Raw genomic sequence first — 25,363 nt, forward strand, 5'->3', positions numbered from 1 at the left:
CCGCAGAGCTGGGGGGGAGGAACGACCGGAGCACCCCAGGTAATAAAGCTTCACTGCAAGGGATCAGACACCTTTGAAGGTACAAACCAACCACAGCAGGGAGCTGTTATTGCCCAGAGCGCCAACTAAACAGCTCCCCTCGCCTTGCACACCCTCTTCCACGCACCATGTGCAGGCACACGAATGGCAAGCCCTCATCCTTGTGACACGTATAGACAGGCACACGGAACACAACGCCTAGCTCCCTGCAATCACACACACACACAGAAAGCACCACCTTTCCCTCGCTGCACAAGCACACACAGCCGGGAGCCCCCCGCCTCACCGCAGGCAGCCCCGCTCCCCCCGGCAGCACAGGCACACGGAGGGCGCCGGCGCCCCTCCCCACCGCACGCACACCCCCCGGGGCACAATAACCCCCCCACCGCACACAGTCCCCGCACACCCTCAGCACAGCAGCCCGCTGTCCGCACGCACACACGGAGGGCGGTAAGGAGCCCCTCTCCCCGCAGAGCCCTCCCTTTGCACACACACGCGCTCCGCGCAGGCGTACCCTCGCCCCTTGCACCCCACTTCCCCACGCACACCGCAGGAGCGCCCCTGCCTTTGCACGCACACAGCAGAAACGAGGTGTCCCCCGGCCCCCCCCTCAGTGCGCAACCCCGCCATCGCACAGCCACAGAGCAGGAACGCCCCCCCGATAAGCCCACACAGCGGCAGCCGCCCCCCAGTGCACGCAGAGGGGGAGCATCCCCCCCCCGCACGCTCCAGATCCCCCAACCCGTCCCGCCGCACGCAGGGGGAGCCCCCTCGTCGCCCCGCTCCCGCCGCACACAAGCCTCCGCGCTGTCCCCCGCGTCCCTCACACGGCGAGGGCCCGGACCCCTCCCCACCGCCACCACCACAGCACACGCACACGCTCCAAGACCCCGCACGGACACCACGGCGGGGGCCCCGTACTGCTTCTCCCCGCCGCCGCCACAGCAGCCCTCCCACTGCATCCTCGTCGTTGTCACCACAGCATGTACCCGCCACTGCTCCCCCCAGTTCCCATCACAGCCCATCTCCCCGCTGCATCCTCCCACTGCCCCCGCCGGGCTCCCCCAGAGCAGCCGCCGGAGCAGGCCGCTCCCCGTGCCATCCCCCCCAACTGCCACCACCACCACCACCACACACACCCCGCCGCCCCTCCTTTGCCACCACAGGAGACCCCCTCCGCTGCATCCCCCCCACTGCCACCGCAGCAGGGCCCCCGCACGCCCTCGCTGCCCCCACAGGGCCCCCCCCTTCCCGCTGTCGCCCCCACTACCACCACAGAGGGGACGTGCGTGTTCCCCCTCGTCGCCCTCACGGCCGGGCCCCCCCATCCGCCCCACATCACCCCCGCAGCCGGGCCCCCTCGGCAGGAGGCCCCGTCGCCCCTCACAGCCGGAGCCCCCCCGCACACACCTGCTTGCGTGGTGTCGCTGAGGTCGTAGCCGCTGCCGGGGAAATCGCGCAGCTTCCTCCCGCTGAGGCAGAGGATGCCCGAGCTGCCCGCCTCCTCCAGGGCCCGGTCCAGGCTGCGCACCGTGTGCGGCTGCGGCAGAGTGGCCGCGCCCCAGTGCGGCCCGGCCGAGAAAGAGAGAGTGAGGTGAGCGGGGATCCCCAGCCCCCCCGCTCCGTTGCCGTTGTTGCCGTTACCCCCCACCGCCGCCGCCGCCCCCCTGCCCAGCCGCCATCTTCGCGCGGCGCAGACCAACCCCACAATAACAACAGCCGGGGCCGCCCCGCCGCCACACCGCCACTGCGCAGGCGCGGCCGAGCCAGCAGGGGGCGGGGGGGGGCCGCGGGAGAGAGGCTGGGGGGCCGCTGGCGGGGGGCGTGGTTTCTGCGCGCCCCTCGGCCGCCCTCACCAATCCGCAGCGGCGTGGAGCGAAGGGGCGTGGCCGCGCCGCTCCCCAGAGGCCCCCTTCACCAATCCGCGACGGCGTGGAGCGAAGGGGCGGAGTTCCCCGAAGCGGTGCTCGCCGGTGAGGGGCCGCGCGCGCGTTTCGGGGGGCGGGGCGGCGCGTGGCGCGCGAGCCGCGCGAGGGGGGGTCGCCCGCGGGCGCTGCGGGGAGTGGGAGCGGGGCGGGAACGGGGCCGCAGCGGGTGCAGAGCGGGGCGGGAGCGGGGCCGAAACGTCCCGCCGGCGGCGAGCGGGGCTGGCGAGCGGGGTGCCTCTTGCAGCCGGGCCGGGCGCGGGGCCGAGTGCCCTGGGAGGCGGCAGCTGCGGGGGGCGCTCAGGGCAGGGGCCTCCCGCCAAGCGGGACCCGGAACGCCCCGGCTGGGCAGCCGCAGCGCCCGTGGAGCGGCACCCGGCCCGGCCGCGGGGGCACGGCACCGGGCCGCCTTCGTTCGGGGGAGCCGCTTGGCGCCCCTCGGGTTTCTGGCCGTATCTATGGCAACACAGACTATCGATCGCTCCTCACCTGAGCCAGATGCATCGGAGCATCACCTCTGTGTTGGGAGCTAATAACGAGGAGCGCCGGTCAATAACTGGAGAGCCTCGTTAGTGGCATGACAAAGAGATCACTAAGGAGTATCCCGTAGCAGGACAAGGGAAGTAGGAATAAGGTTGTCACCCTAAAATGCGTTAAGAAACATCCAGAAAACCCCCAAAGATGCTAACGCTCTTGGCTCGGTGTGAAAGGGGAGTGGTGAAACATAAATCAGAAGCTGATTGCAATGTCCGAGGGCCTGTTATATTAATACAATGCTACACAATTGCTGGAATACTGGCTGAATAATCATGTCTATTACTATGTAATATGTATCTGTCAAAAATTACTCCGGAGCCATAATTAAGAAATGCTAAAGAAAGGCTTATAGACCTGCATTTTAATGAAATTGCCAGGGGGTTGATAAGCAGAATCTGCTTTTGTGCTTTGATCCTCCTGAAGGTCCTTAAATGGCTTGTTTTTTGCATGCATGCATCATGACTAATTTGGGGATCTAAGGGAAATTCCTTCTATAAGCAATATGGAAGAGACTAGCCTTCCGTCAGCAATATGTCAGTGAGAGACAGCTGAGCCATTATTAGTCAAAAGAGGAACAGCCCTGCGATATTCTGTGGGTGCTATCTGGCTGAAATTCAATAGAGCCACATTAGCCAGGATCAGTAAGAAGGTACTGAAGAGTGAACGGCTTAATCCTTCGATGCAGTATTCTATGGACTTGGGGATCACAGTGTCATTGCAAATAGATCGGCTTTCCAGCGAAAGAGGCCTATATGCAAAATGCATGTGTGGTGGGGGAAGGGCTCCCATTGTCACCTGTAAATATTGTGGCTGTCTGCTTCATTGAACGTTAGCTGTGGATACTTTTGTGGGCTGCAGGATTAAAGTTTACAGATTAATATCGACAGATCAGTCTGCTGCGCCAGAGCCTCTGCTCTTGGCCTGAAAAAGCTAATTGTTCCCTGGATTCACAGCAGGAAAATCAGACAAACCTGCACAGACACTGCGGACTGCTGCCCTCGGTCAAGGTTCCAGCCGGAGAGAGTTGAATAAACTCAGACCGATTTTGGGCCAAGCGGGTATGGTGATTTCACCTGCAGACGTGGAGCAGGAGGTACTGTGGCTCTGCAGCTGGCAGGGGTGAAGCAGAGCAGAAGGCAGCACCAGTTCCAGTAACTAAATGTTGCTAAATTAGAAATAGTGACTCTGAGTTTGCCAGTGGCTTGGCAAAGGGCCAGCTCCGAGATGCAGCTTTGCTATCCTCCCTCTGAGCCACACCACACAGCCTCTTGCTATTCAGAGCCTAATTGATCCCTGCAATGTTAGACAGAGAAAGGGGTTCAGCTTCGCTTTGTGAGAAATAGGTCTGACAAATTGTCAGAGGACTCAAAACACCATTTAGTCATGCTGGAGTTCTCTGCGTATGAGGGGCCTTTTTATCTTTAACAAAATACTCGCTGTGTCTGCAGGTGTTCCTACCGAGAAGCAAACCAAGCACGCTCAGTCTGCTCAGGCACGCGCTCACATCTTCCAATGCATTAAAGTGTCCAATACAATAGGCTAGAAGCAATGTCTGAGACTTTTTCTAACAGATAACCAAAAATCCCCCATTTGCAAACCGTCTTGAGCAAATTGCTGCTTACTCAGGCACAAGCTTGGGAATTGATTGCAGTTCCTATGGTAATAGCTACATGCAGATTTACCTGTGGGGGTCATTTATCACCTCAAATAGCTGCACAATCAGAACAGCTGTCTGGAATGCTAAAGTCTAATTCATTTTATTTATACTGTATTTCACAACCTTTCAACAGTTCTTTCACTTCACACCAGGCTGCCCTTCTTCATTTCACAAGCAAGACCAGAGTCACTAGTCTAGTGGCAGAAGGCTCCCAAAACCAACCTTGTCTTAATGAGTAGTAAGTCGTAGCTGTGCCATCCCTCAGTTTCTTCTATAAAACAGAGATTATAACATTTTCTTAATTTTAAGGCAGTTAATATGAGTACAGGAAGAGGTGGAAACATTCAGGTGTTGTGATGAGATTGCGTGAGAGAAATGTGTTTTCTTGCTGCCACACCACTAACAGAGTCTATGTCTCAGGAGCCTGAAAACCACTGAAAATCCCCCACTTCCATGAAGAGCTTCCACTTTGAAAGTCTTTGTGGTTACCCACATCCGCTCTAGATGAGATAAAGACTCATCAAGATATGACATCAACAAACTTCAAAAGGTAGTGTTAATGCCTAGAGGAATGAGACCTAGATAAGGCTTTGATCTATCTAACGTTCAACATGGATTTCAAGATGTGGTTACTCACAAGCCTTGCAGTGACGCAGTCTTTGGCACGGTTAGCCCAAGCCATGCTCAGAGCAAGTGTGAGAGCTGCGTGCCCATCCCGCTGCTCTGCCTGGGCTGCTCCCACACTTCTGACCCCTGCTCAGCATCATCACCCACAGCTCCAAATTTCCCCAGAGCACTGCCTGCTGGAGTGAGCCCGGCAGGTTCATCTGTACTGGAAATGTCAGTATAAAATTGATTATGGGAGCAGAGAAAGCAAGAGTGGAGCCCCTTATCTCTCCTGTACATTTCTAATTCTCCAGAGTGTACTGCAGGCTGTGTCCCAGGTCAGGTCAGTGCATGTGATAAGCACACCAAAGCACAGGAACAAAGACAAGATGCTACCTGGGCTGTCATGTGGTGCAATGCTCCCTCGACACCTCCACCAGATTTGCAAGCCTCTCTGCCAACACAAGCTCTGGCAACACATGCTCCGGGCACCTAAGGCCAAGGAACAGGGATTGCCGAAAGCAAAGACACCCCAGAAGCTTTCAGTGTTCCTGAATTAAATGCTTGAGCTGAATACAAAGCAGATCTTTGTCAGTCTAGATTGCTGTTTGCTCTGCGAAATGAAATCCTCCTGACATGTCAGCAACCCACCTTTTTTTTGCATCCTTTAGAGACTTTCCTGCTTTAAGCAGTTAAACACCAGAGCTCTCATAATGTTCTTACTACGCTTCTTTATGAGTAGCTTCAGTCCTCCTACATGTGTGAGGTACTGAGATAACAAATTCACTGTTATTTCAGCACTCACATGATCCTTGTGCCATCTCCTTGATTACTCTTTGATTCCTTCCCCCTTACTTTGCATATTAGTACATGCTCTATTCCAAGCTGACACTGGTTTTCTTCTTCAAGACCTGAAAGTGTCCACAGCTTGCCACAGGGAGTTAAAATAATCTCCAAATAACCGGGTTCAAGATTCATACTAAAATGGCCCACTTCGAAAGCAAAGCAAGCGAACCATATATTCCTCGTTAGGTCAAAAGGCAAATGCCACACTCCCTGTGGTAAAGGCTAGTGATTTGTCTGAAACACCAGTTTGAAAGAGCTAGAAATAGCTCAAAATCCTCCAGCATCTGATGCATGAATAGAAAAGAAGCAAGCAGGATTTCGTCTGGCAGCTTTGGTGAGCAGTATCTGTTCTTAAAATCTTTTTGTACAGACCACAAGAAGACAGCAGATCCATTAATGAGAAGATTCCTCATACCTTTTCCATTGGGAGCATCTGATTAATTGTACAGCTAGCAATGCTTCATTGAGCACCAGAAAATACATTTCTGAAGGCGGGGGGAGGGCAGCCTTTAGCCTCAAAGATGTAGTTTCAAGTACCACTTACTCCAATTACATGCATCGGAAATACCTCCTCGTGGTGCCACAGAGGCCTTTATCCTTAACTGATCATTCTAGTGTGATTTCTAACAGTTTTCCTTTTATTCTATTCTGAAAAACTTGCTTGCCATGCAGTAGCATACTTGGCTGTTTCTTGGTAAAATTAGAAATGTAGCCCTTTCAGTGAAGGCTGGCTTGAATATTGAGACACCCCAAGAAGCAAAATGAACTAGAACTAGAACTAGAACTACTACGCGGCAGTCAGAAGCACAGATGCATGGTGTATCTGTGTATCTCGGCTTACTGGATGTAGCTGGGCTGGTTACAGATTGCACTGCAGCTACCAGCTCCCTGTCATCCTGCTTATGTGTGTGTTGAGTCCAAGCTTGTGCCATTTCAATTGCCTTTTATCAAGTATGCCGTGCTTTTCACAAGCCACAGCTCTGATACACAAAAGACAGTCTAAGATAAGAAGTAACTGTTGTCACCTTGTCCTAGATAACTGCACACAGGATCATCGATTGCACTGTGCTTTGATACAAATGTTAAATCATGCTGTGTATCTCCAGATCTAGATGTGCATTTTTACGGGATGACTTTAAGGATGTTCTGCATAGTCCAGGGGTACAGCTAATGGGTGTTGTAAGAGTAGTTTTGCATGTACACATACAACAGCCCTTCTCTAAATACCTTACAGTCTTACCGTGTACAGGCTGCATCTGCTAAATGTGTAAGAAGCAAATAATGGCATTTGTCATTAACCGTGAACAAGAAGTGGTTGACCTGTCAGTGAACAGTTGTTATCACTGAGCAGAGCTGAATGGTATGTGCATCTCAGCCACTTTACTGCATCCAGTCAGAACTTCTGCATAAAAACTGAAGTATCATCAATGTAGCTCATGTTCTGGGAACGGGTAATGTAGAGAAATGTTGGCATAATCTGGAGTTTCCTTTTCTCAAAGACCCTGAAGAACAGTTTTGTTCTCTTCCATCTTCCCAAGAAGATGATTTTTGAGTAGGAACGTATGGTTAAAAGACCATGTTCAGCATTTGCCAGCAAAACATAAGCCCTTCAGTGATGGTGCGCTAATTTCGGAGCAAGCTAACGAAGCTGTATGGCTACCAGCGTTCCTCATTAGGGGCCGAGAATTATGCTCCTGTAGTTCTCACCAATTAAAAGGCCTAAACACCCCCCCTTGTGGGCAAAATACAAAATATCACAAAAGTGATCCGGTTTTTGGCCCCTTGAGATAAGCTGTTGGCTATGCTTGGAGCAATTCTCATACAGGGTGGAGTGCTTCCACAGCCAGAGACAAACGATGCTAAGTATTTCCTTGTCGCATATTTGTACAGCCACTCAGGCTTACTTCCCAAGAAAGAAAACATTTATTTGCAATTGCATCACGTAATTTTTGCATCATGTAGTTTTGGGTGCATTTCACTGAAAGCAAAGTCATTTTTTTGTAATTTTGTATTAAATAACTGTGATATGAGATACCTCTGGGAACAACAGACAAAGTGGCCAGCGTTAGTTTCAGGGTACGTATTTTTGTATCACGGCATAAGATTTATCACAACAATAAGTCACCACAAATTATTTAACGTGCAGAAGATTCACAAAATCTACCTAAAGACTGCAAAAACATTTCAGATAATACAAGTGTTTGAATGCTGGCATGCGTTCCCTTCTCCCACTGAGTTCTATTTTTATTTGTTTTTAGCTAAAAGCCTTCTAGGGTTCCTTGGGGGTTTGATTATGTGACAAGAAGAGCACCTGATAAATTGAAAGGCTCAGTGCCCCAAAATAACACTTGCTCTTTGTGAAAAAGTTCATTGTACATGTGCTCTCTGGGGAAGGAATACCTGGCACCTCTGGCAGAGGTGCTCCAATTTTCTCTGAGGGCTTAGCTTGGGAGCTCGTTGCCACAGTAGCTTCTATTAAAGCAAAACAGTTCTAGAGGAAAGCGTGACAAAAATCCTTTTTTTCTTTTGTTCCTTTCTTTTAATTTTTTTTCTTTTTTTTTTCTTTTTTTTTTTTTTTTAATAATCCCACTTTAACCTTTAGAAAGTCACATTGCTGACATTCCTTTCTTAGGGTGCAGGGTCAAGTTTGTCTGCCAGACACCTGCAGTCCCCTCCAGTGCAGGAGGACTGGGCTTTAGAGGAGGTTCTGGCTCTTAAGGCCTTTTCACCAAGTCCAGCATGTGTCACCTACACTGTTAATGTGAGAAATTACTGAGAACTGAGTTAATGGCAGTGCTTAGACATACTAAGCAAGTGGGACATTTGCCAAGACGTTAAGAGGTCACAGACTGGCAGTTGAGAGATAACAGAGTACATATCAGCTTGTACTTCCCAGGGGCAGAAATATGGCCTGGAAAGGTTTTATCACTGCCTTCAAAGCCATGAGCTTAGAGGAAAACAGATCATTAAACCTCTCACCTGGTGAAGTGGAATTTGCTGCAAAAGCTGTGTTGTAGCTCTATACAAAAAACCCCCAAAAACCTGTCATTTGAAAATACCTACTATTTTAAAAGTTGGTTTTGGTGTTTCTAAGCTCTGCCTTTGTCTTGTTCTGTCTCCTCAAATGTTTGTTTCGCTAAACATGACCAAATGGAAACACTACTGGAAACCTCTCAGCTGTTGCTTTCAGATTTTCTGAAGATACAAGCATGTATGATTCTGCAGAAAGCCACAAAGCCTTTCATTACGCTGTCCTCACAGTGGGACCAACTCCAGCTTCTTCCCAGTGTGGAAACCTGGCTCACTGCACACGGGCTGGCCTGTTCCCAAAGGATTCTCCAGACCCCTCCTGCACTCCCTCCCTTGGGGGTCCCGGCAGCTGCTGCTTCACAGCTGGCTCCAGGGCACCCCCACCCCGCGCCCTTCCCCAAACCGCACGGGGTGCTAGAAGATGCCAAGGCTGAAGACCTCCTCCCCCTGTCCATCGCTAGAGTCTTGGCTTATGTGGGTACTTCCAGTCCTTTCCCTGTGGCCACAGCTTCCCTAGCTGCTGGGAAATTGGAGTGACTCCCATTGAAGGAAAGCTCGTGGACTAGGGGTGCATTAAAGCCAGGGCTCCCCAAAGAGCAGCAGCACCCCGGGGACACTTGGCATAGCACGGAAAATTGCAAACAGGGTATTGTGACCTTAGTGCCTCACACTTCACATGAAAGTGCTTTAGTGATCATCCTGCAGTGTCATTGCAAAAGACAGCCAAGGTTACGTGTTGCTCTCTCAACACTGCTCTGTTCTTTTCTTTCATGAAAGCACAGTTCCCTAAACCAACACTTTCAGAAGCACTTGATCTTGCTGAGAGCTATGCACATACCAGGAGGCAATCTTTGCCCTGGTTTGTTTGCACATAGAAATTTCTCTCCCATTTGAAGTGCAAGCTGGGAAAAGGAAACTTGTGAAAATACAAGAAACTATCCTGAAAACACAGAACATGCAGACTCGGTTCTGAGATTTATGTTGCCTTTATTACGTATATGTGGAAGATTATTTCAGAGCACTTATTATATAGAAAGTTTAGAAAAAAACCGTGCTGTTCACCTAATGCTCAGTAGCCCTTTGGAAAAGGAGCGATTGGTCTCCCAGTGCTTCTCTTCCATTTTGTTTGGGTTTGGTTTTCGTTTTTTGGTGTTTTGTTCTTCCTTTTTTCTAATCTGGCTTTAAAAATAAAGGAAGATGGTTTTGCTCACATTTTGTATTCAAACTGCAGAACAGCACCAGTGCCACAACTGACGTGCCCCAGAGACTGAAAGACCCCTGGAAGAATCCGATTCTGTGAGTGGTGAGGACGGTGCTGGAAAACCAGTCCCAGAGGGATGCTTCCTCCCCAGGAAACTCGCCGGCAGACTCCGTGCTTGAATACAAGCCCAGGGCCTCCACCTTGTTCTTCTAGTCCTCAAAATGGGGCACGGCCACCGCTGCTCCCGCACGGGGCACGGCCACCGCTGCTCCTGCCCCGCTGGGAAGCGGCCGGCGGGGTTTCAGCAGACATCCCTGCTCCTGGCGTGCCCCGCCGGGAGCGGGCTCGGGGGCAAGAGCGGTCAGCAGGGAGGCTGGGCAGCGGGAACGCGGCCGGCGGGGTCCCGGGGAAGCGCGGGCGCCCCCGGGGTGCTGGCGGGCGGGGCGGGCCGGGGTGCCCGGGCGGGCGGGGAGCCGGGCGGGTGCCGGCACATTCCGGGCAGGCGCACTGGGCGGCGCGGGGCGGCGGCACTGCGCGCACGGAGCCCATGGAGCCTATGGAGGCGGCGGGGCCGCAGCCGGGGCCGGGCCCCGCCGAGGGGCCGCAGGCGGGAGCCGAGGAGATTGACATGTCCCTGGGTACGTGCGGCGGGGCGGGGGTCCCTGCCGGGCGGGGGGCGGCGGGCCGAGGGGGCTCCGTGCGCCCGGCGGGGCCCGGGGCTTGGCTTTGCGCCGGTACGTGTGGGGGCCGGGGGCCGGGGGCGGCCCGGCGGTGCGGTGCCCTCCGCTGCGCCCGCACCCTGCTGCGGGGCCGGGCACCGTGCGGGGCGAGGCGACGGGGCCGCCGTGGTGCGGGGCGGCGGGTTCGCAGCCGGTGTGCTGTGCGGGCAGCTCCCGCAGCTGCCGCGGGGAGAGCGCCAGCCCGGCGCGGCTTCCAGAAATGGGCCCTCTATTGAAATAGAGATAGGAGACATGTCCCGGGGGGTGCCGGCTATTTATAGCAGCTTGCTCGTGATGCTCGCCATTCCTCTGGCACTGGCTACGTGAACTCGGCATAAACAGCTGCCCTTGTATTAACTCCGAAGGCCTGGACTGCGGCGTTTGGGCGATAGATCCTGGTGGATTATCGTGCTGACATCTCTGCTGTGGAAGGAAAGTCCACGACACCTTTTATTAGCGGATCAAACAGACCTTGTGTCACTTCTTCCCAGCAGTGAGCCACTTGTCAGGAACAGCAGAACATTTTCCACTGTGAACTCAAACGGAATTCTTGGCTGACGCAGTTATTTTAACGGTGCTATGAGGTTTTACAGCAACAGCGGGTCCCTAATTTTTTATTTAGTTTTTCCCCATGGTGTTGCACACCCTTTTCCTGTTTGCTGCCGTACTGTACTCCCTTCGCATTTGCTCTCCCATAGCGCTTTCCTCAGTCAGACCTCCTGTGGTCCATCTCCATATTCAATCCAGAGTACACCTTACTCAGGGCAGAAAAGAGCTGGAAAACAAGAGACCTGGTAAAGAGCTGATACTTTCACCATCAGGTGCTTGTTTCTCTGTTTTCAGATGCCTTGGGCCTTGCTTGAGTCGGCAGTCACAGGAAACTGCAGGAGTTACTCTAAAGCAGCCCTGATAGATCTAATTCTGTCTTGAGGGCATAGGGGTACCTTAAATGACCTCCAGGATCCTTTCCAGCCTTAGGTAGTACTCTGTTACATTGCTCTGTTAACCCCATCGTATGTACGGGTACAAAAGACAGGGTAACAAGTCATGCCCAAACAAAAAAAAAACCCAACACTAAAAGGTGACAGACTGGGTCCATGAGCATTCATCTCCTCTCCCTTCCCAGTGAGCCCTTCCTTGCGCTGTAGATAGCCCACCCTTGCATGCCTGCATCCACCTCTCTGCAGAGCAATCAGGGATGCTGTTGACACACTTCAAAGCAGTCTTGTGCCCCAAATAGCACATGTCCCAAAGGCACACTTAGCTGAGAACATTAGCGCATTCATACCAAGAGCATCGCTCAGTCTCTCCCAGCATGCTCTCTTCCTGGCAGACCTGACACAGAAATCACAAAAGCAGTCACGCACCCTATTCTTATATATCTGCTCTCGTTTGTTTTCCCTGGCCTTTGTATTATTTTGGACACAGGAGTTACTTGATAGAAAATGACAAGTGACAAGCACTGGAGGTATGATGTGCTTTTCATGATAATCACCCACTGAAAGCTAATGGCACTTCTGTGCTTCCACTCCAGTGATTCATTAAGGAGCTGGAGTAACCACTGCCTGGGAAAAGGCCTGATTTGGACACTTCACTTCTTTCCTCACTAATTTGCGAAAGTTTAAAATATTCTGCTTGGAGCTTAACAGAGGTGGCTTTATTACTTGCTAAATATTTTCTGGAAGGTTTGAGGTTAAAAGAAGAAATTGTTGGAAAATATGAATTAATGAGGAGATGTCCCTTTGCCTTTTCTCTTCATTGGAACAGCCTGAATTAAGAAGATCCCCTTGATTTCAGACCAACTCACTGAGAACTGAGGGGCTTTTGTTTCTTAATAGAGCTCTACATCTACAAGTAGTTTGTGCATGGTTCAAATAGCTCAGCTTCCAGTGTTGTCTTTTGAAAACACTTGTTCGGAATGGGCATGAGCTTTCAAAACCCTGTCAGGTATACTGTGGATACAGCGGGTGGGTCATCACCTTCCTTTGTGTCTCTCTGTTGTAAAACACGGCACTTAGAGCAGCTCAGGGGACATTGGGATGGTTGGTTAGCGCAGCAGTGCCTAGGGAAGCACCTGGGATGCTTGACTGGGTCCAAACTGGTGAAGCACAGTGGCAAAATATCCTTGGGAGAAATCTTGTGTTGTCTTCTCAGTGCTACTATTATAGTTTTAAACCAGAAGTATCTAAATCACAGGAAAAATAATTGGTTATTTCATACGGGCTCTGTGCCTTGGGAAGTGCATTTGGATGGCGTCTTGCGAAGAAAGCGGGAAACATCTCGCAGTTCATGGAAGAGCTCGGTAGAGTACACTTTCAGAGCTGCCTAATAAGAAGTTTGGGTGAGGGGAGTCCTGGGGCATTGGCAGGACATCCCGAGTCCATTTTGGTGCTTTCAGGCCATTTTAGACCCCTTTTGTGTTGGGGCAGTGGTGGGTGCTCGAGGTGAGAGGCAACTGTGCCTGGTCGCAGCGCTTGTACTGCTGCAGCGCGGGAGCTGGCTCATTGCCCTCCCTCCTGTCTGCAGAGAGCTGTGCAGAGTTCCCAAAATATCCTACTGCTGCTGGCAGCGGGGCAGGCCTGGGAATCGAATTGACGTGTTCAGCATGAAGCACAAGAGCTGGTGCCCTTGGTGCGGTGCAGACAGGTCTACGCAGGAGAACCCACATTTTGCAGGGGAGAACAGGCATCCCCTGCACTGTCCTCTTCTGTGTGAGATACTCTCCCTCTCTGTTTCACCAGACAATGGCAGAAGCTGAGAGGTTCTAGAGCTGTGGTTGATAGATCCATATCCAGCTGTTTCTAGGCGAGCTATACTGAGTAACTAGACAGGAGCATCTACCGTAGATAGAAAATACTCAGGTCCTGAAGGCCGCAGAATTTAAAATTCAAAGTACTGCTGATATCCATTGTGCATGATGCATCTGTTTGCTTCCTGGTTTTTGAGCCATAGAGGTTTATGGTGTCAAGCTTCATCTCATACCACCGAGGGCTAGAAACTTGCTTTGGTTTTTTTTTTAAAGCACTGTGAGGAAAGACATGCAGGTAGCTGACTCCGGGAGATGGGAATTGATCCTACACCCACCTGGTGAACCATGAGTGTTTGCAGGACCATGATGTCGCCTTTCTGGACAGTCACTCTGTACAAGTGAAATTCCCTCCCTGCAGCCCTCGCGTTGCAGCCTTCGCTGCACCAAGCTTCAGTTCTCCTCTTCACAAATGTAGGGGCTAGGGGGACATTCATCCTGCTTGTGTTTGCATGACGCCTGAACAGTGGTTGTGTTGTTGATACATCAGGGACATGTCCTCTGCACTGGACAGTGCCCATGTCCCACGCGTGGTGGGGGGAGCCCTTGGAGCAGCCATCACTGCATGGGTGCACCCATGGGTGCTTCTACCCATTCTCCCCGTTTGGACCACCTTTCCTGCAGCCTCCCACGTCAGATCTTCTAAAAAAAATGTTCTCTGCCCAGCACTGAGCTCCTGGTGCCCCTGCGAAAACATATTCCCTTGTGCTTGTGGGAAATCTGCGGGACTGGATCCCTCAGTGGGATGTGGGTCTGAAATCTCTGTCCTGCACACATGGTAGATACGTGCCGGATGGTAGCACATCTTTAAATAATTTGCTGCACTCTAATCTCCAGCCTGCAGGAGCTGAGTAAATTGATCCTATACTTTCTGAGCTAAGCTTAATCTTTTATTGTCCAGCCAGCATCCCTCACAGAACCACAAGCTCCTTTTTTACTGCAGACAATTGCAAGTACCAAAAGTGGGAATCACTGTTGGTAGAAAGTGTTGGTTTTATGGGTTTCCCCTTTGCCATTTTGATCTAGATGACATCATAAAACGTCACAGGAAAGAGCAAACAGATGCCAGCGCTGCAGGGGACACGCGAAGGCAGCAGGTCAAGAACAGAAATTCAGCGTATGGGTATGGGCGGCCCCGTTTCCGCGCCTGGATGCAGAGGAATTTGCAAGGTAGGTGAGTGCCTGGGGACAGCAGAGGCCTGCCAAGCTGCAAAACACATTTTGTGTAACAAAATACAGCCCTTAAACCCTTCTCCTATCTAACTCCTGTGTGCATATAAGGTGTACTCAGACTCTGAATAGCTTTTCTCTCTGCAACAATGGAATATCAGGGCCCTTTCAGAGCATAAATTCATCTGTTTCTCTCCCTTCCACCCTCTCATGAATTACTAATTCAAAGTGACTTAATATCTATTCTCTATTCCCTTTTGGCTTTGCATAGTTTAATTATGCCTCTTCCTAATCCTCTTTTTCCCAGAACGCACTTAAATTACCCCTTCAGTAAATGTCTTTGATAGTTCAGTTATTGGAGCTAATTTGTATTTTTTGCCAAGCATGCTATTTTTATGATAAATTTTTTATAATACTGAGCGATCACACACTAATCTATGTTTAGTTCCACTAACTTTTATCTACAAAACCAAAGTGATCTGCTGCATGATGCCATCTCTATCAAAATTGTCCTTTTTTTAATTTTAATTGCTGCAAAATTACTCCATTGGAGATTTTAGTGACATTTTGCAGCAGTGTCTTTGCAGTGTTCCCTTGGAGTGCCAATGGCACATCAGGACAGTGGGATTGCTGGGTGGAATCCTGCTTGTCTCCGATCTGCCTCCCACTCTCATGTTCTTGGTCTCCACCACATATTGCCGTACCAAGAATTGTTCCGGTTCAAAACAGAATGATGATAATTGCCCTTTGCAAATTGATCTTTCTGTCAAAAACACAGGCTTTGATATTTTTCCACACTCAAGCGACTACTGTATGCAGAGTCAAATACATCAAATGAAATATTTTTTTTAACCATTCCTTAGAATGGAAGACTTTTCTGTTCATTTACAGAATTACTTCTGCTAGTCTTAGTATTTCATAGACTTTAACTGAGCCTGAATTCAGCCCTGCCAAGTGCAAAGACCCGCCATGCTGTGTGGTTCTGATGTCAGTAGCAATTCTGGGAAGCTCAGCATGACTGGGAATTTAGCCCATAATTCTTCAGGGGCTCATTTCACTTCAGTCCCTGCTGAAATGCAGTCCCTCCTGGGCTGAGACGTGATAACCGTTATCAAAATGATGATCAGAACAGCCCAGCACTGTAATGACAGGGGGTGGAGAAGGGTATTATGCTGATTAAACCAGCAAGAGAACTCGTGCAAGTGAAGTGCTGTTATCCCTCCTGGAATATAGCTTAAGCCATCTTCCCAGTGGGGGAAAAACCAATTTCAAACCTCTTTGGAAAAAATGAGTCTGTCACACATCAGGGGTTCTCCCCAAACTGGACTTGGTGGGCAGAGGTGCCTCTTGGCCAACTCAGGTACGTCCAGCACCAGGCTTTGAGTGTGCACCAAAACACAGTGGGGGTCTTCCCCAGATGCTGATGCTGCGGGGTTTTATTCAAATGTTCTTTCATTGTTAAATATCTGCCGGGCTTTTTGCAGAAATGGAGCCTCCCGTGTGTCACACTTCAGGATACACATGACAGACCAGGGCCTTGGTCCCCAGCTGGTGTACACGGGGTACCCCTCGGAGGCTGATGGCTGTGTCGTTAGTTATTTACACTGGCTGAGACATGCCTGGGTGCACCACTGAGCAGAGGCTCTCTAATATGAACTGACTGACAGGGGCATGATTTTCTAGTCAGGGCTGCCTTTTGCATCAGTCCCTCCCATCGCACTGATGAAACACCCAGGAAAGGCAGCTGAGCTCAGTCTGTCTGGCTGCAGAGGAGTTGCCTTCGCCAGGGTGCGGGAGAGCAGTGTCGCAAGGCTTGGTGGCCTGCAGGAGAGCAGTCTGGCAAACAGGCAAGAGAGAGGCACCCAGGGTGGCTGTTGGAGGGAAAAATAAACTGGGGAACAGAACTAGGAGGGAAGAAAGGGGCATTAAACACAGCGAGACCACATCTGGTCAGGAAGACACAGAATGCCAAAATTCAGGGGTATGTTGGGGGAGGAACATTTACACACCTGCACTGCTGCGCTGAGAGGGCATCGTTTGCAAAGAAAATAACTAGTGGCCCCACAGAGCTTGTGAACAGCGTTGCATTTTTGTGAGTGTTCCCAACCAACCTACGGCTGTAAGGAGCAAAGCACCCCGACATGCTGTTCAGGAGGTGCTTCCCACAGGCATGCCCTGGTGCCCTTTTGTCTTGGAGCCAAAGCAGCTCAAATCATCTTCACTTGTATTCCAGTGTGACCAGCCTACGCTGGCGCCAACCGGTGTTACACCCTGGGGCTGGAGCCTTCATTAATCACTGCGGTGGTGGCCCCTGACAGCAGTGTCACTGCTGCCTCGGAACACTTCGTTTCTAATTGCTCCAAGTCATTGTAAATTGCTGAGATGAAGGAATTGATGGTATGGGATCGATACAGGCATCTAACTGCTCTGTGGTTTGTATCAGTGAGGTTCTGCTTTACGGCCCAGGGTTTAACCGCAGGTTTGCTGCCCTCTGCCATGCACTGCCTTATGCCTGGTTTATACACCCCTCTGAGTACGTGTGCACATTTCGCTGGTATAGTGATTCGGAGGATGTCTACTTCGTTATGACTACAGAAGTTTATCATGTGCAGTAATTAGGCTTTAATGCACTGACAGAGTGCTTTCCTCTCGCTCGACACTTCAGCACACTTCAAAATCATAAGCAGGCTTAGGGGAAAACATTAAATGCAAGACAGCCTGTTGGTGTGTATGCACTGTGCAGTTATGTAAAATAGCAGCAGAAGGTGCCCCCTTCAATATGTGCAGTAAGTAAGGAGATGTCAAGCAAAAAAACCTCCCACAAACATATATATATGTATATATAAAAATTATGGTCCAGTCTTCACTTATCACGTGCTATAATATGGGCGCTCAGAGCTGTTCCAGGCTGCTGTGGAGTTGGTTTCTGGATGCTCGAGTCACTTGCTTATCTGTATCAAAAGGCTTTTCCCATTTCACGGTTAATTCATAGCAGTGTGAACTGACAACAGATTGACAGGTTTCCTCATGCAAGTGTTCCTGCCTTTATTAGGAATCAGAATTGTGGAAGGCTTTTCTCTTCTATATTCTTTCACATCAAATAATATGTTTTGTCAGTCCTATGTATAACAGCAATGTTAGTGAGATATTGGAAAGATAAATTATTTAATATTCTGCAAAATTAATATACTTTTTTGGAATGAATTAATGTGATTCTTGCATCACTATTTATACAGATACTCCTATATCATGTTAAGTCATCCTAGCAATCCATTTGCAAAACTGTAATCATAAATTGAGTTTTGAAGGATGCTAAAATAAGAGCTTATTTCTGTAGGACCTAACCGTTTTAGAAGAGGATTTGGACAACAACAGTACAATCGGAGACAATTCAGGAATACTGTGCCCGGTCCCAGGAGAAGAGCAGCTGCTGCATTAAATGGAGTGAGCCCTTTAAATCGCCAGGCATTGGCTCAAGAGGTAGGGGGGTACGGAAAGTACAGCTGTTCCCAAATGTCAAATGGAAATCTGCTGGATTTTATGATCCTGCATCACTCCAAAGAACAATCTGCATAAACAGTTTACAGGCACCATTTTTTGTATGCCTGCGCACAGCATTTGTATGCATAGGTGAGTACAGACACATATGCATATAAAATAGCAGTTTTCCAGTTGGTTTTATAAGCTTGTGACTTGGCATAATTTTACTGAATCAGTTCCCATGGGTTTTACAAAAAAGATTCTTTAAAACTGTCTTCTTAAAAAAATTAAAATATTTCCATAAAAACAAATTATATGCCATCTCATCTACTATTATCATTTAGAGGAGGTATGTTAAGAGTCACTATTATTTGTTCTCCACCAAGAGTATTTTCGAAGGTCCAGTGAAGTCAAAGGAAAGACTGTTGTTGACTTCAGGTGGCTTTGGTTCAGAGACATACGTTTCGCTAGCAAGTGGGTATCCCCCCCAGAGACACTGATTCCTAGTACTGTGATGGCCGTGGGTCAGATTACCCATGTGCATCTGTGTAAAATGCATTTTTTTTTATTCATTCGTGGCTTTTCCTTTTTCAAGTTTAAATGTTTGGGTCTTGTCTTTGCCTAAAAACACTTTAAAAAAAAGATTGAAATATTTCCATTTGGCTTTTGAGTTATTTTTAAGACTCAAGAGATGGGAAAGAAGCTACATATTCATCATTAAAGTAGTTCTTACAGCTTTCTTCTGAGTGTCAAACTGGCTTGGTGTAGAAGGTGGAAACCGAGCAGGTAGATAGTCCTCTGCGAGAGGGTTTTGTTTTCCACACTGATGGAAATCCACTCAATGAGGATGTCATGTACGCTCAGTAAGCTTTTAAAAAAACACCAAAGTGGTGAACATGATGGCACATTTAATGGCTTTGTCCTGGGGGTATAAATAAGAGAGCTCTAAAATGAGCATGCATGTGCATGGAGTGTGGTTATTCCTGAAAATAAAGACAGTGATGACTCACATATTGAGTGTGGCTGGATATTAGCAGAAAGTAATAAGCAGTTGCTAGGAGGCATAATTCTATGGTAGGTTCCATTTTGCAGAAATAAACCAAGTGGGAAGAATGTGGAAGCACGTCTCAGTTAGTAGGTAGTAACGGTGATGGTGGCTGTCCCACAGAAATAAATGGGACAGAGTCTGTGGCAGTTTGTGTAAAATAACTGCAGGAGGACCTGCACTGCTGAGGGGTCTTCTGATGTGCTTCAGGGCTCGGGCTGGGCAACATACATGTCCAAACAAGAAAGGGTCAATGGCCAAAAAGAAACCTGAGCAAAGCTATAATGCTTGGCATGTGCGAGATTTGCTCTCCAATCACAATTTTTTTTTGTATTTCTGCACCATTAGAATGAAACGTTCTTCCTGGTACTTGTAGTTTCATGCCCAGGAACCAAGGCGCACATACTGATTGATGACAACGGTGTATACCAAGTCCAATGTTGAGACCACAGCAGCACTGCTCAATAGAAATATTCCTGCCATAGATAACAAAAGAACGTGGAAGAGACCAGGTTTTAATAGACACAGCAAGGAATCAATTTCCCATCAAGAAATATCAAAGGAGAAAACAAACCAACACTTGCAGAGCAGGGTTGTTCCACTGCAAGACTGCAGAAATCGCAAAGGGAAAACAGTTGGGAATGAGAAGATGGGGAATGCAGAGCACACAGCGTGGGGCTTGAGCCCCCTTTGAAGTAATTGCAAGTGGTGCTGAAGGCATCCAGGAGCAGCGAGGGAACTGCTGCGGTGTCAGCGATCACCACCTGCACTTCAGTGCGGGCTGGATTTCCCCCTAGACAGAGCCAAAGAAAATGCCACATAAATTCGTCAGCTTTTCAGGCAGTGGCAGCTGGCAGAGGGAAGGATGGTCGTGTGCTGTGGCTCGTGCTCACTCCCTCTTGGTGCACCAAGATGGAGCGAGGGTGTCAACTGCTGAGCTCTTGCTACTCTTTCAGGGCAGCAAGAACAGCGAGGCTTTCACCAAAAGCAACAGCAGCGGGCAGCCGGATGGACGGCGACGGCCACCCCCAGGCCCCAAGAGATTCAGAGCAGCACCTTCCAGCAACAACGCCCCGGGGCGAAGGTAAAATATTTGGTTACTCTGGGTTTTTGTGATTTTTCAGTGATTCCCTGTGCAGCTCCTGGGGCTCTGCTCTCAGTCTGGGCCAGCTGGGAGCAGTTACAGCCGTGTGCTCATGCAACGTGAGAAAAATACCCCTGGGTATGTTAGGAAAGCACCTGGAAATAAAACAACTTTGTGCTGATAGTTAATAATTCAGGTATTAAATATGCCATTTTATTTTAGAAAGCAAATGTGACCTTTGTATTTTAATTAAACTTTTCCTCTGTCGCTTTGGGGAACACTTTTGAAGGGTGAAATAGCATTTATTTTCATAAAGGCGGGAAATACAGATTACAGCTGTAAGGAATAGCCAGGCAGAGGGGGTCTGTCCCGGTGAGGGGCTGCAGGAGCAGATGCTGTGTCCTGGGAGCTGTGATGAGGGCAGGCCGCTGGGTGCTGGGCACAGCCCCGGCGCCTGTCTCACTGTGGTCCTTGTGCTCCCCGAGCTTGAAAGCAAGCTTCATTGCAATCCCATCTTTCTCTGCTCTGAGTAGAGCAGGGACTGGATGACCTCCAGAGGTCCCTTCTGACCAGATCTTTTTCGGCAATTTTCTTTTTTAATTTTTTTTTTAATGAGCAGAATTCAGAACAAACACAAGCTGTTGTTTCATTTGAGCAGGAAAATGAGTTCCTCTGAAATCCTTTGCTGGCAGAAAAACCTGTTGGGCCGAACTTGGTAACACACAGCTTCATTTGCTTCTCATACTGCTTTTTAATAGTACACTGGGTTAAGTATTTCAGCATTAAACTTTAGGAGAGGTCTGGCATCCTACTCACCTATGTCCTGTTCTCTCTCCCCCTCCTTTACCAGCAGACCTTTCCGGCTAAACAGGGGACCAGCCTTCCAGCAGAAGCGGATGCAGCAGCGGTTCTCCAAAGCCAACTTTCAGAGAGGGGTCAGTATCGAGACATTTTTTGTGCAACCTGCTGATGGTGACAAGCCTTCAGTTTTGCCAGCCTTTGCCCAGTTGTATCTTTGCTTCCAAAAGTGACTGGGAAAGATGGGTGACTTGAACAATGAATATATTCTTAGGAGACTGTTTGCAGGGCGAGCAGTTTTTAGTGCAGTTTAATGGCAGCTGGAAAATAAAAACTGGGCATGTGATAAAAGTGAACCTTGCAGCTTACACAACAGCACAAGCAGGGCAAAGCCAAGCCACCCATACAGATTGCTGTGCCAGCAGGAAACCCAAAATGAGCAAATTTCTTGACAACACACAAGGAAAGAGCTATTGAGATACACCAAATTAAATACTTGCAAAAGGAATCATTGTTTCTAACAGCTGATTCGTTAAGTCATTTTTACAAAAATGTATTTCACAGCAGATGGATGCTAATGGAGAAGGGAAGCCACGAAGGATGAGAAGGTAATTGGTGAACAAAGGCATGCTGCAAACACGACGTGCTCTTTCGTGCTCGAATCGAAGCTGGATACATCTCCCTGTCTCGGCAGGTGGCAAGTGAAACCCAGCCCCGGAGCAGTTCTGACAGTTTCTGTGGCTAATCCCCAGGCGGGCCAGACTGGCGTGTAAGTAATGAGGTGATTTGTTAGGATGGGAGCCCTAAAAAGCCCTTGCAAATCCATTTAACATTATTGCAGCTTCATGTCTTCTATAACGAGCGCGCAATGAATGGTTCAGACCCAAAATAGTTAGCAAATGATGTCTCGTTCCCTTCCCTTCATATCTGAAAGGAGATGGTAATTACTGTGTGGCTCGTTCATTATCCAGAGTAAAGAGCAACGGAAGTGCCAGCAGCACGTGGGAGGTGGCAGGCTAGTTGTGCTTGATGTGGGGTGTCGTGGGGGAACAGCGCGCACCCCAAAGGGACACTGTGTGCTCGCCGTGTTGAGAAGAGCACAGAGGCTGGAAGGGGGTGGCTTCACCCCTGAACTGAGCCAGTGCAGCTGCAGGACCCGGCACACAGCCAGGGGCAGAAAGAAGGGTCGGTGAGGGCACTTGGCATGTCCCGGGTGCAGAGAACACCCCACGATACGATAGCCCTGGTGTGACGTAGTCCCCAGTGCTGGAACTTTGCCAGCACGGCAGCTCTCCTGGCACCCTTTAGTCTCACCCAGGCTGCTGTGAGGCATGCCATGGGATGTATGGGGTACGCGATGGTCTCCTTTACTCTTTGCTGGTTTGCAGCTGATGGGAAGTGAGCTGCCTTAGGCTCCTGAGTGACTGCAGATCTGTGCTTTCCCCAGGCCTGGATCCAAGCGCCCATTCCTGCGAAGCCAGAGGCCACCACCGCGGGCAGCCAAGCCCCAGCCCAAGGGGGTGCTGCTGAGATTCAACTTCCGCGCGATGGCCAACCAGGTAGAGGATTGTCGACGGGACAGGCGGCACCTTGCACCCTGCAGCGGCCCTGCCACTAAGCTGTTAACATCACGCTCAGGTTTTTGGGGCTGCCAGTTGGGTTTATCTAGCATAACCTGGGAGGAAAGTCCCTTAGCCGTGTTGGCCAGGGTGCTCGCAAAACTGAAGGCACCTGAGAAGACTGTTCAGCAGCTACAGACTCAGCCTGATTTTCCCCACTCTTTTGGCCCCTCGTGGCCTGTCCATGTGCTTGCTTGGAGCTGGGAGATGCTGCCTGTGGGCAGTCCTGGCTGGGGGGGATCGTTTCACTGCCAGTGCTCCCCACTCCTCAGAGACACACAGCACTTCTGGGCTTTGCTCTCTCTTTGCTTTGGTGACCTTCTTGGTGCCGCATTTTATGCTGAAGTATGGTCCGAGAGCCCTGGGACAGGTCAGAAATCCTGCTCCACCTTCTTCATTGCTGGCGTTTCTTGTCTGGACAGTTTGGTTTTACTTGATGCCTTGTGCTCAGATGCCATCTGCTTGCTCCTGTTCTTGCCGAGGACACCCAGTGTCTTGGGGCTGGGTGCTGCTTGGAGGTTTTCCAGCCGCACACAGTCTGTTGAGCTCCTTGTCTCCATGTGCTGAGTGGTTTAATTGACTAACTGGCTGTGAAGCATCGTCCTGACTGATGGGTTCTAATCAATACCCTGCTACGAGTTTGGCTGTGCTTTGCCATGAGACCCGGGACTGACTCGCTCTCCCTTTCCCCTGCAGACCAGCCTGACGCTGGATGAGAGGTTCTCTGGTCTGAGGAATAAGAGGCGCTTTACAGCAGCCAGAGGCGCCGGCCGGACAGTCACCATGCCTTAGCACCGCATGCTCGTCACAGGGACTGCCCGTAACAGTCCAGGCCCTGTAATGGGCAGCTCAATAAAACTCGATAGATTTCCTCTGAGATAGCTAATCTGGCAATGTGCCGTCTCCTTCCTTACACACAGAATGAATGAGCAATTGAGGGCAGGGACGAGGCAGGATGAGAGCCGGGGCCAGAGCACAGGGCAGGTGAGACATGAGTGGGGTGGTGAAGGGGGATGAGCAGAGGTGGATTTGCTGGGAGCGCTCTGCCAGGGAGCCACAGGGCTGGCACCAGCCCTGTCCCCCTGCCAGGGCACCTTGTGCTGCCTGGGGTAACTTGTGCAAGAGGGAGGGGGAACCAGCTCCAAGCCATCCCCATGGAGCCTTTCCTGCATTGTTACCTGGGTGGGACACAGGGCTGTCCTGCTTGCCCGTGTGGGAGACAGAGCAGGGAGCAGAGCGTGTGTGGAGCTGAGGGATGTGCCCCAGCAGTGGCACCAGTGGGCATGCTCCAGCTGCCCACCTTCCCCAGCATCCACCTAACTGCCCAGTTTGTTGTGCGTGCAGGCATCCCCGCCCAGAGGTTTGCAGTGTAAGACCCCTCCACCCTGAAAACATCACACTGTAGCCCCATAGTCAGGCCTGATGAGCACCTTGCATTGCTCTGGTTGCCGTGCCGTTCTAACTGCTGCTGCCAGCCCGGTCGTGGGGACTGGGTGGGACTTGCTGTGCCGTGCTGCCGGTGTGGCTGTCCTCAGCGTGGAGCACAGGCAAGCTGCCCCAGCCCAAACCAGGTTTTCCAGAGCTGCAGTAGTTCTGCATCAGGGATTTTGTAGGTGCAGCTCCACCCCTGCTCAAAGCAGTGGCATAATCAAACCAGCAGCCGCAGGAGGGAGGCTGGGCTCGACAGCAGTCCGATAAACATTGGCTGAGGTGTTAGTGAGCTGGGTCGAAACATCTGTTGACAAAGCCCTGTACCAACAAACCGTGAGTCACTGATCTGCTGCTGCAACCCAGCACCGAACGCACTGGACACAGCCTGTTGCTGGGCTCTAAGCTAAACTTACTAAAGTAAATATTTGATAGACTGCTTTACATTTTACACCAAGCATCTTTAACGAGAGACTGGACTCGGTGTTGGTTTTATAGGAATGTGTGAAATGTTGGTTGACAAAGTGGTCATGTATGAGTCCAATGCATTGAATAAAAAACTAACCTGTCAAGTGTCACCTTCGGTTATTTCCCTTCCTTCAGCAGGCTTCCAGCACAAGTTCAGCCTCTCAGCATGGCACTGTGGGGCACGGTACATGTGGCCACATGGGCTGCTGCCTTGGTGCTTTGGGGGAGGCCACGGTCCCCGTCGATGCCCACACACAGGCAGTGGGGCATGGCAGTTTGCTGCTCACAAAGCTGGCTCCGAAGCACAGCCAAAGCAGTGGAAAGTTTGCAATAGGTATTTTGTAAAATCTTTGCTGTGATCTCTTTTGCCTTTAATGTTATCAGCAAAATTATCACAGCAACTCTGGCTCTGAGTATGTCTGAAGTGAAACGGATGCAAACTGGCTTCCAGGTTCATGAACTCGGGAGAAGACATCACCCCTTCATGCACATAATCCAGATGTCGTGGAAGATAAACAAGGAACACTCTCACAAATGGCAGTATCCCTGATTTCAGTTGCGCCTGCATTACAAATATTGACAAAAGATGGTAGATTTGCTAGAAAGCCCGATCAGTTCTTAAACCAGGTTGCCAAGGGGTGGAGCCGTCCAGTCCTGACAGAACAGCTGAGTGCGCAGCATCCCCTCTGTGTTCAGAGCACATCCTGATGCTATTCTCCAAATAGATGTTTTTCAGCCGTCTGTACCTTATATTTTTTAAAGTACTCCTTAAATTAAAATTGAGGGCTTGATAAAAACAACACTTTTTTTCTAGCTACATTCTTCTTCTAACCACACTTTTCTTCTAGTCACCCGCAGGGCTGGGTGAATTTGCAGGCGGCAGAAGGCGAAACAGCCTTTGCACA

The 25,363-nt window shown here is 50.2% G+C and overlaps 2 protein-coding genes across 7 annotated transcripts in view; one reads left to right on the forward strand and one right to left on the reverse strand.

Annotated features, from left to right (window-relative positions):
- The window catches only part of LRCH2 (leucine rich repeats and calponin homology domain containing 2), a 53,422-nt gene extending 51,670 nt beyond the window's left edge, over nucleotides 1–1,752 (reverse strand). The window contains 2 exon segments of the mRNA XM_027780231.2: nucleotides 1,450–1,687; nucleotides 1,689–1,752. Of these exon segments, the coding sequence (XP_027636032.2) occupies nucleotides 1,450–1,687; nucleotides 1,689–1,721 (271 nt within the window). The 5' untranslated portion in view covers nucleotides 1,722–1,752.
- A 7,972-nt stretch (nucleotides 1,753–9,724) lies between these two features.
- Nucleotides 9,725–23,439, forward strand: LOC101919466 (UAP56-interacting factor-like). 6 transcript variants are annotated; one of them, XM_055818231.1, is made up of 9 exons: nucleotides 10,259–10,479; nucleotides 14,393–14,536; nucleotides 17,874–18,016; nucleotides 20,018–20,145; nucleotides 20,996–21,080; nucleotides 21,508–21,551; nucleotides 21,638–21,712; nucleotides 22,391–22,502; nucleotides 23,259–23,439. In XM_055818231.1, the coding sequence occupies exons 1-9, from the start codon at nucleotides 10,389–10,391 to the stop codon at nucleotides 23,352–23,354; spliced, it is 918 nt and encodes a 305-aa protein (XP_055674206.1). In that variant the 5' UTR covers nucleotides 10,259–10,388; the 3' UTR covers nucleotides 23,355–23,439. The 6 variants fall into 6 exon arrangements, with proteins under 6 accessions (XP_055674204.1, XP_055674202.1, XP_055674205.1 ...); XM_055818232.1 differs by having other exon boundaries at nucleotides 10,271–10,479; nucleotides 20,999–21,080; XM_055818229.1 differs by having other exon boundaries at nucleotides 9,725–10,479; nucleotides 21,511–21,551; nucleotides 22,391–23,439.
- The last annotated feature ends 1,924 nt before the right edge of the window (nucleotides 23,440–25,363 follow it).

This window comes from Falco peregrinus, chromosome 13, assembly GCF_023634155.1.
Source record: "Falco peregrinus isolate bFalPer1 chromosome 13, bFalPer1.pri, whole genome shotgun sequence".
Lineage (NCBI taxonomy): Eukaryota > Metazoa > Chordata > Aves > Falconiformes > Falconidae > Falco > Falco peregrinus.

Excerpts from the sequence above, each read along its gene's own strand:
- LOC101919466 (XM_055818227.1), top strand. The coding sequence starts at position 9,978 with ATGCTTCCTCCCCAGGAAACTCGCCGGCAGACTCCGTGCTTGAATACA. Across the intron at positions 18,017-20,017 it reads GCCAGGCATTGGCTCAAGAG|GGCAGCAAGAACAGCGAGGC; the intron begins GTAGGGGGGTAC and ends CTACTCTTTCAG. Across the intron at positions 20,146-20,995 it reads AACAACGCCCCGGGGCGAAG|CAGACCTTTCCGGCTAAACA; the intron begins GTAAAATATTTG and ends CTCCTTTACCAG.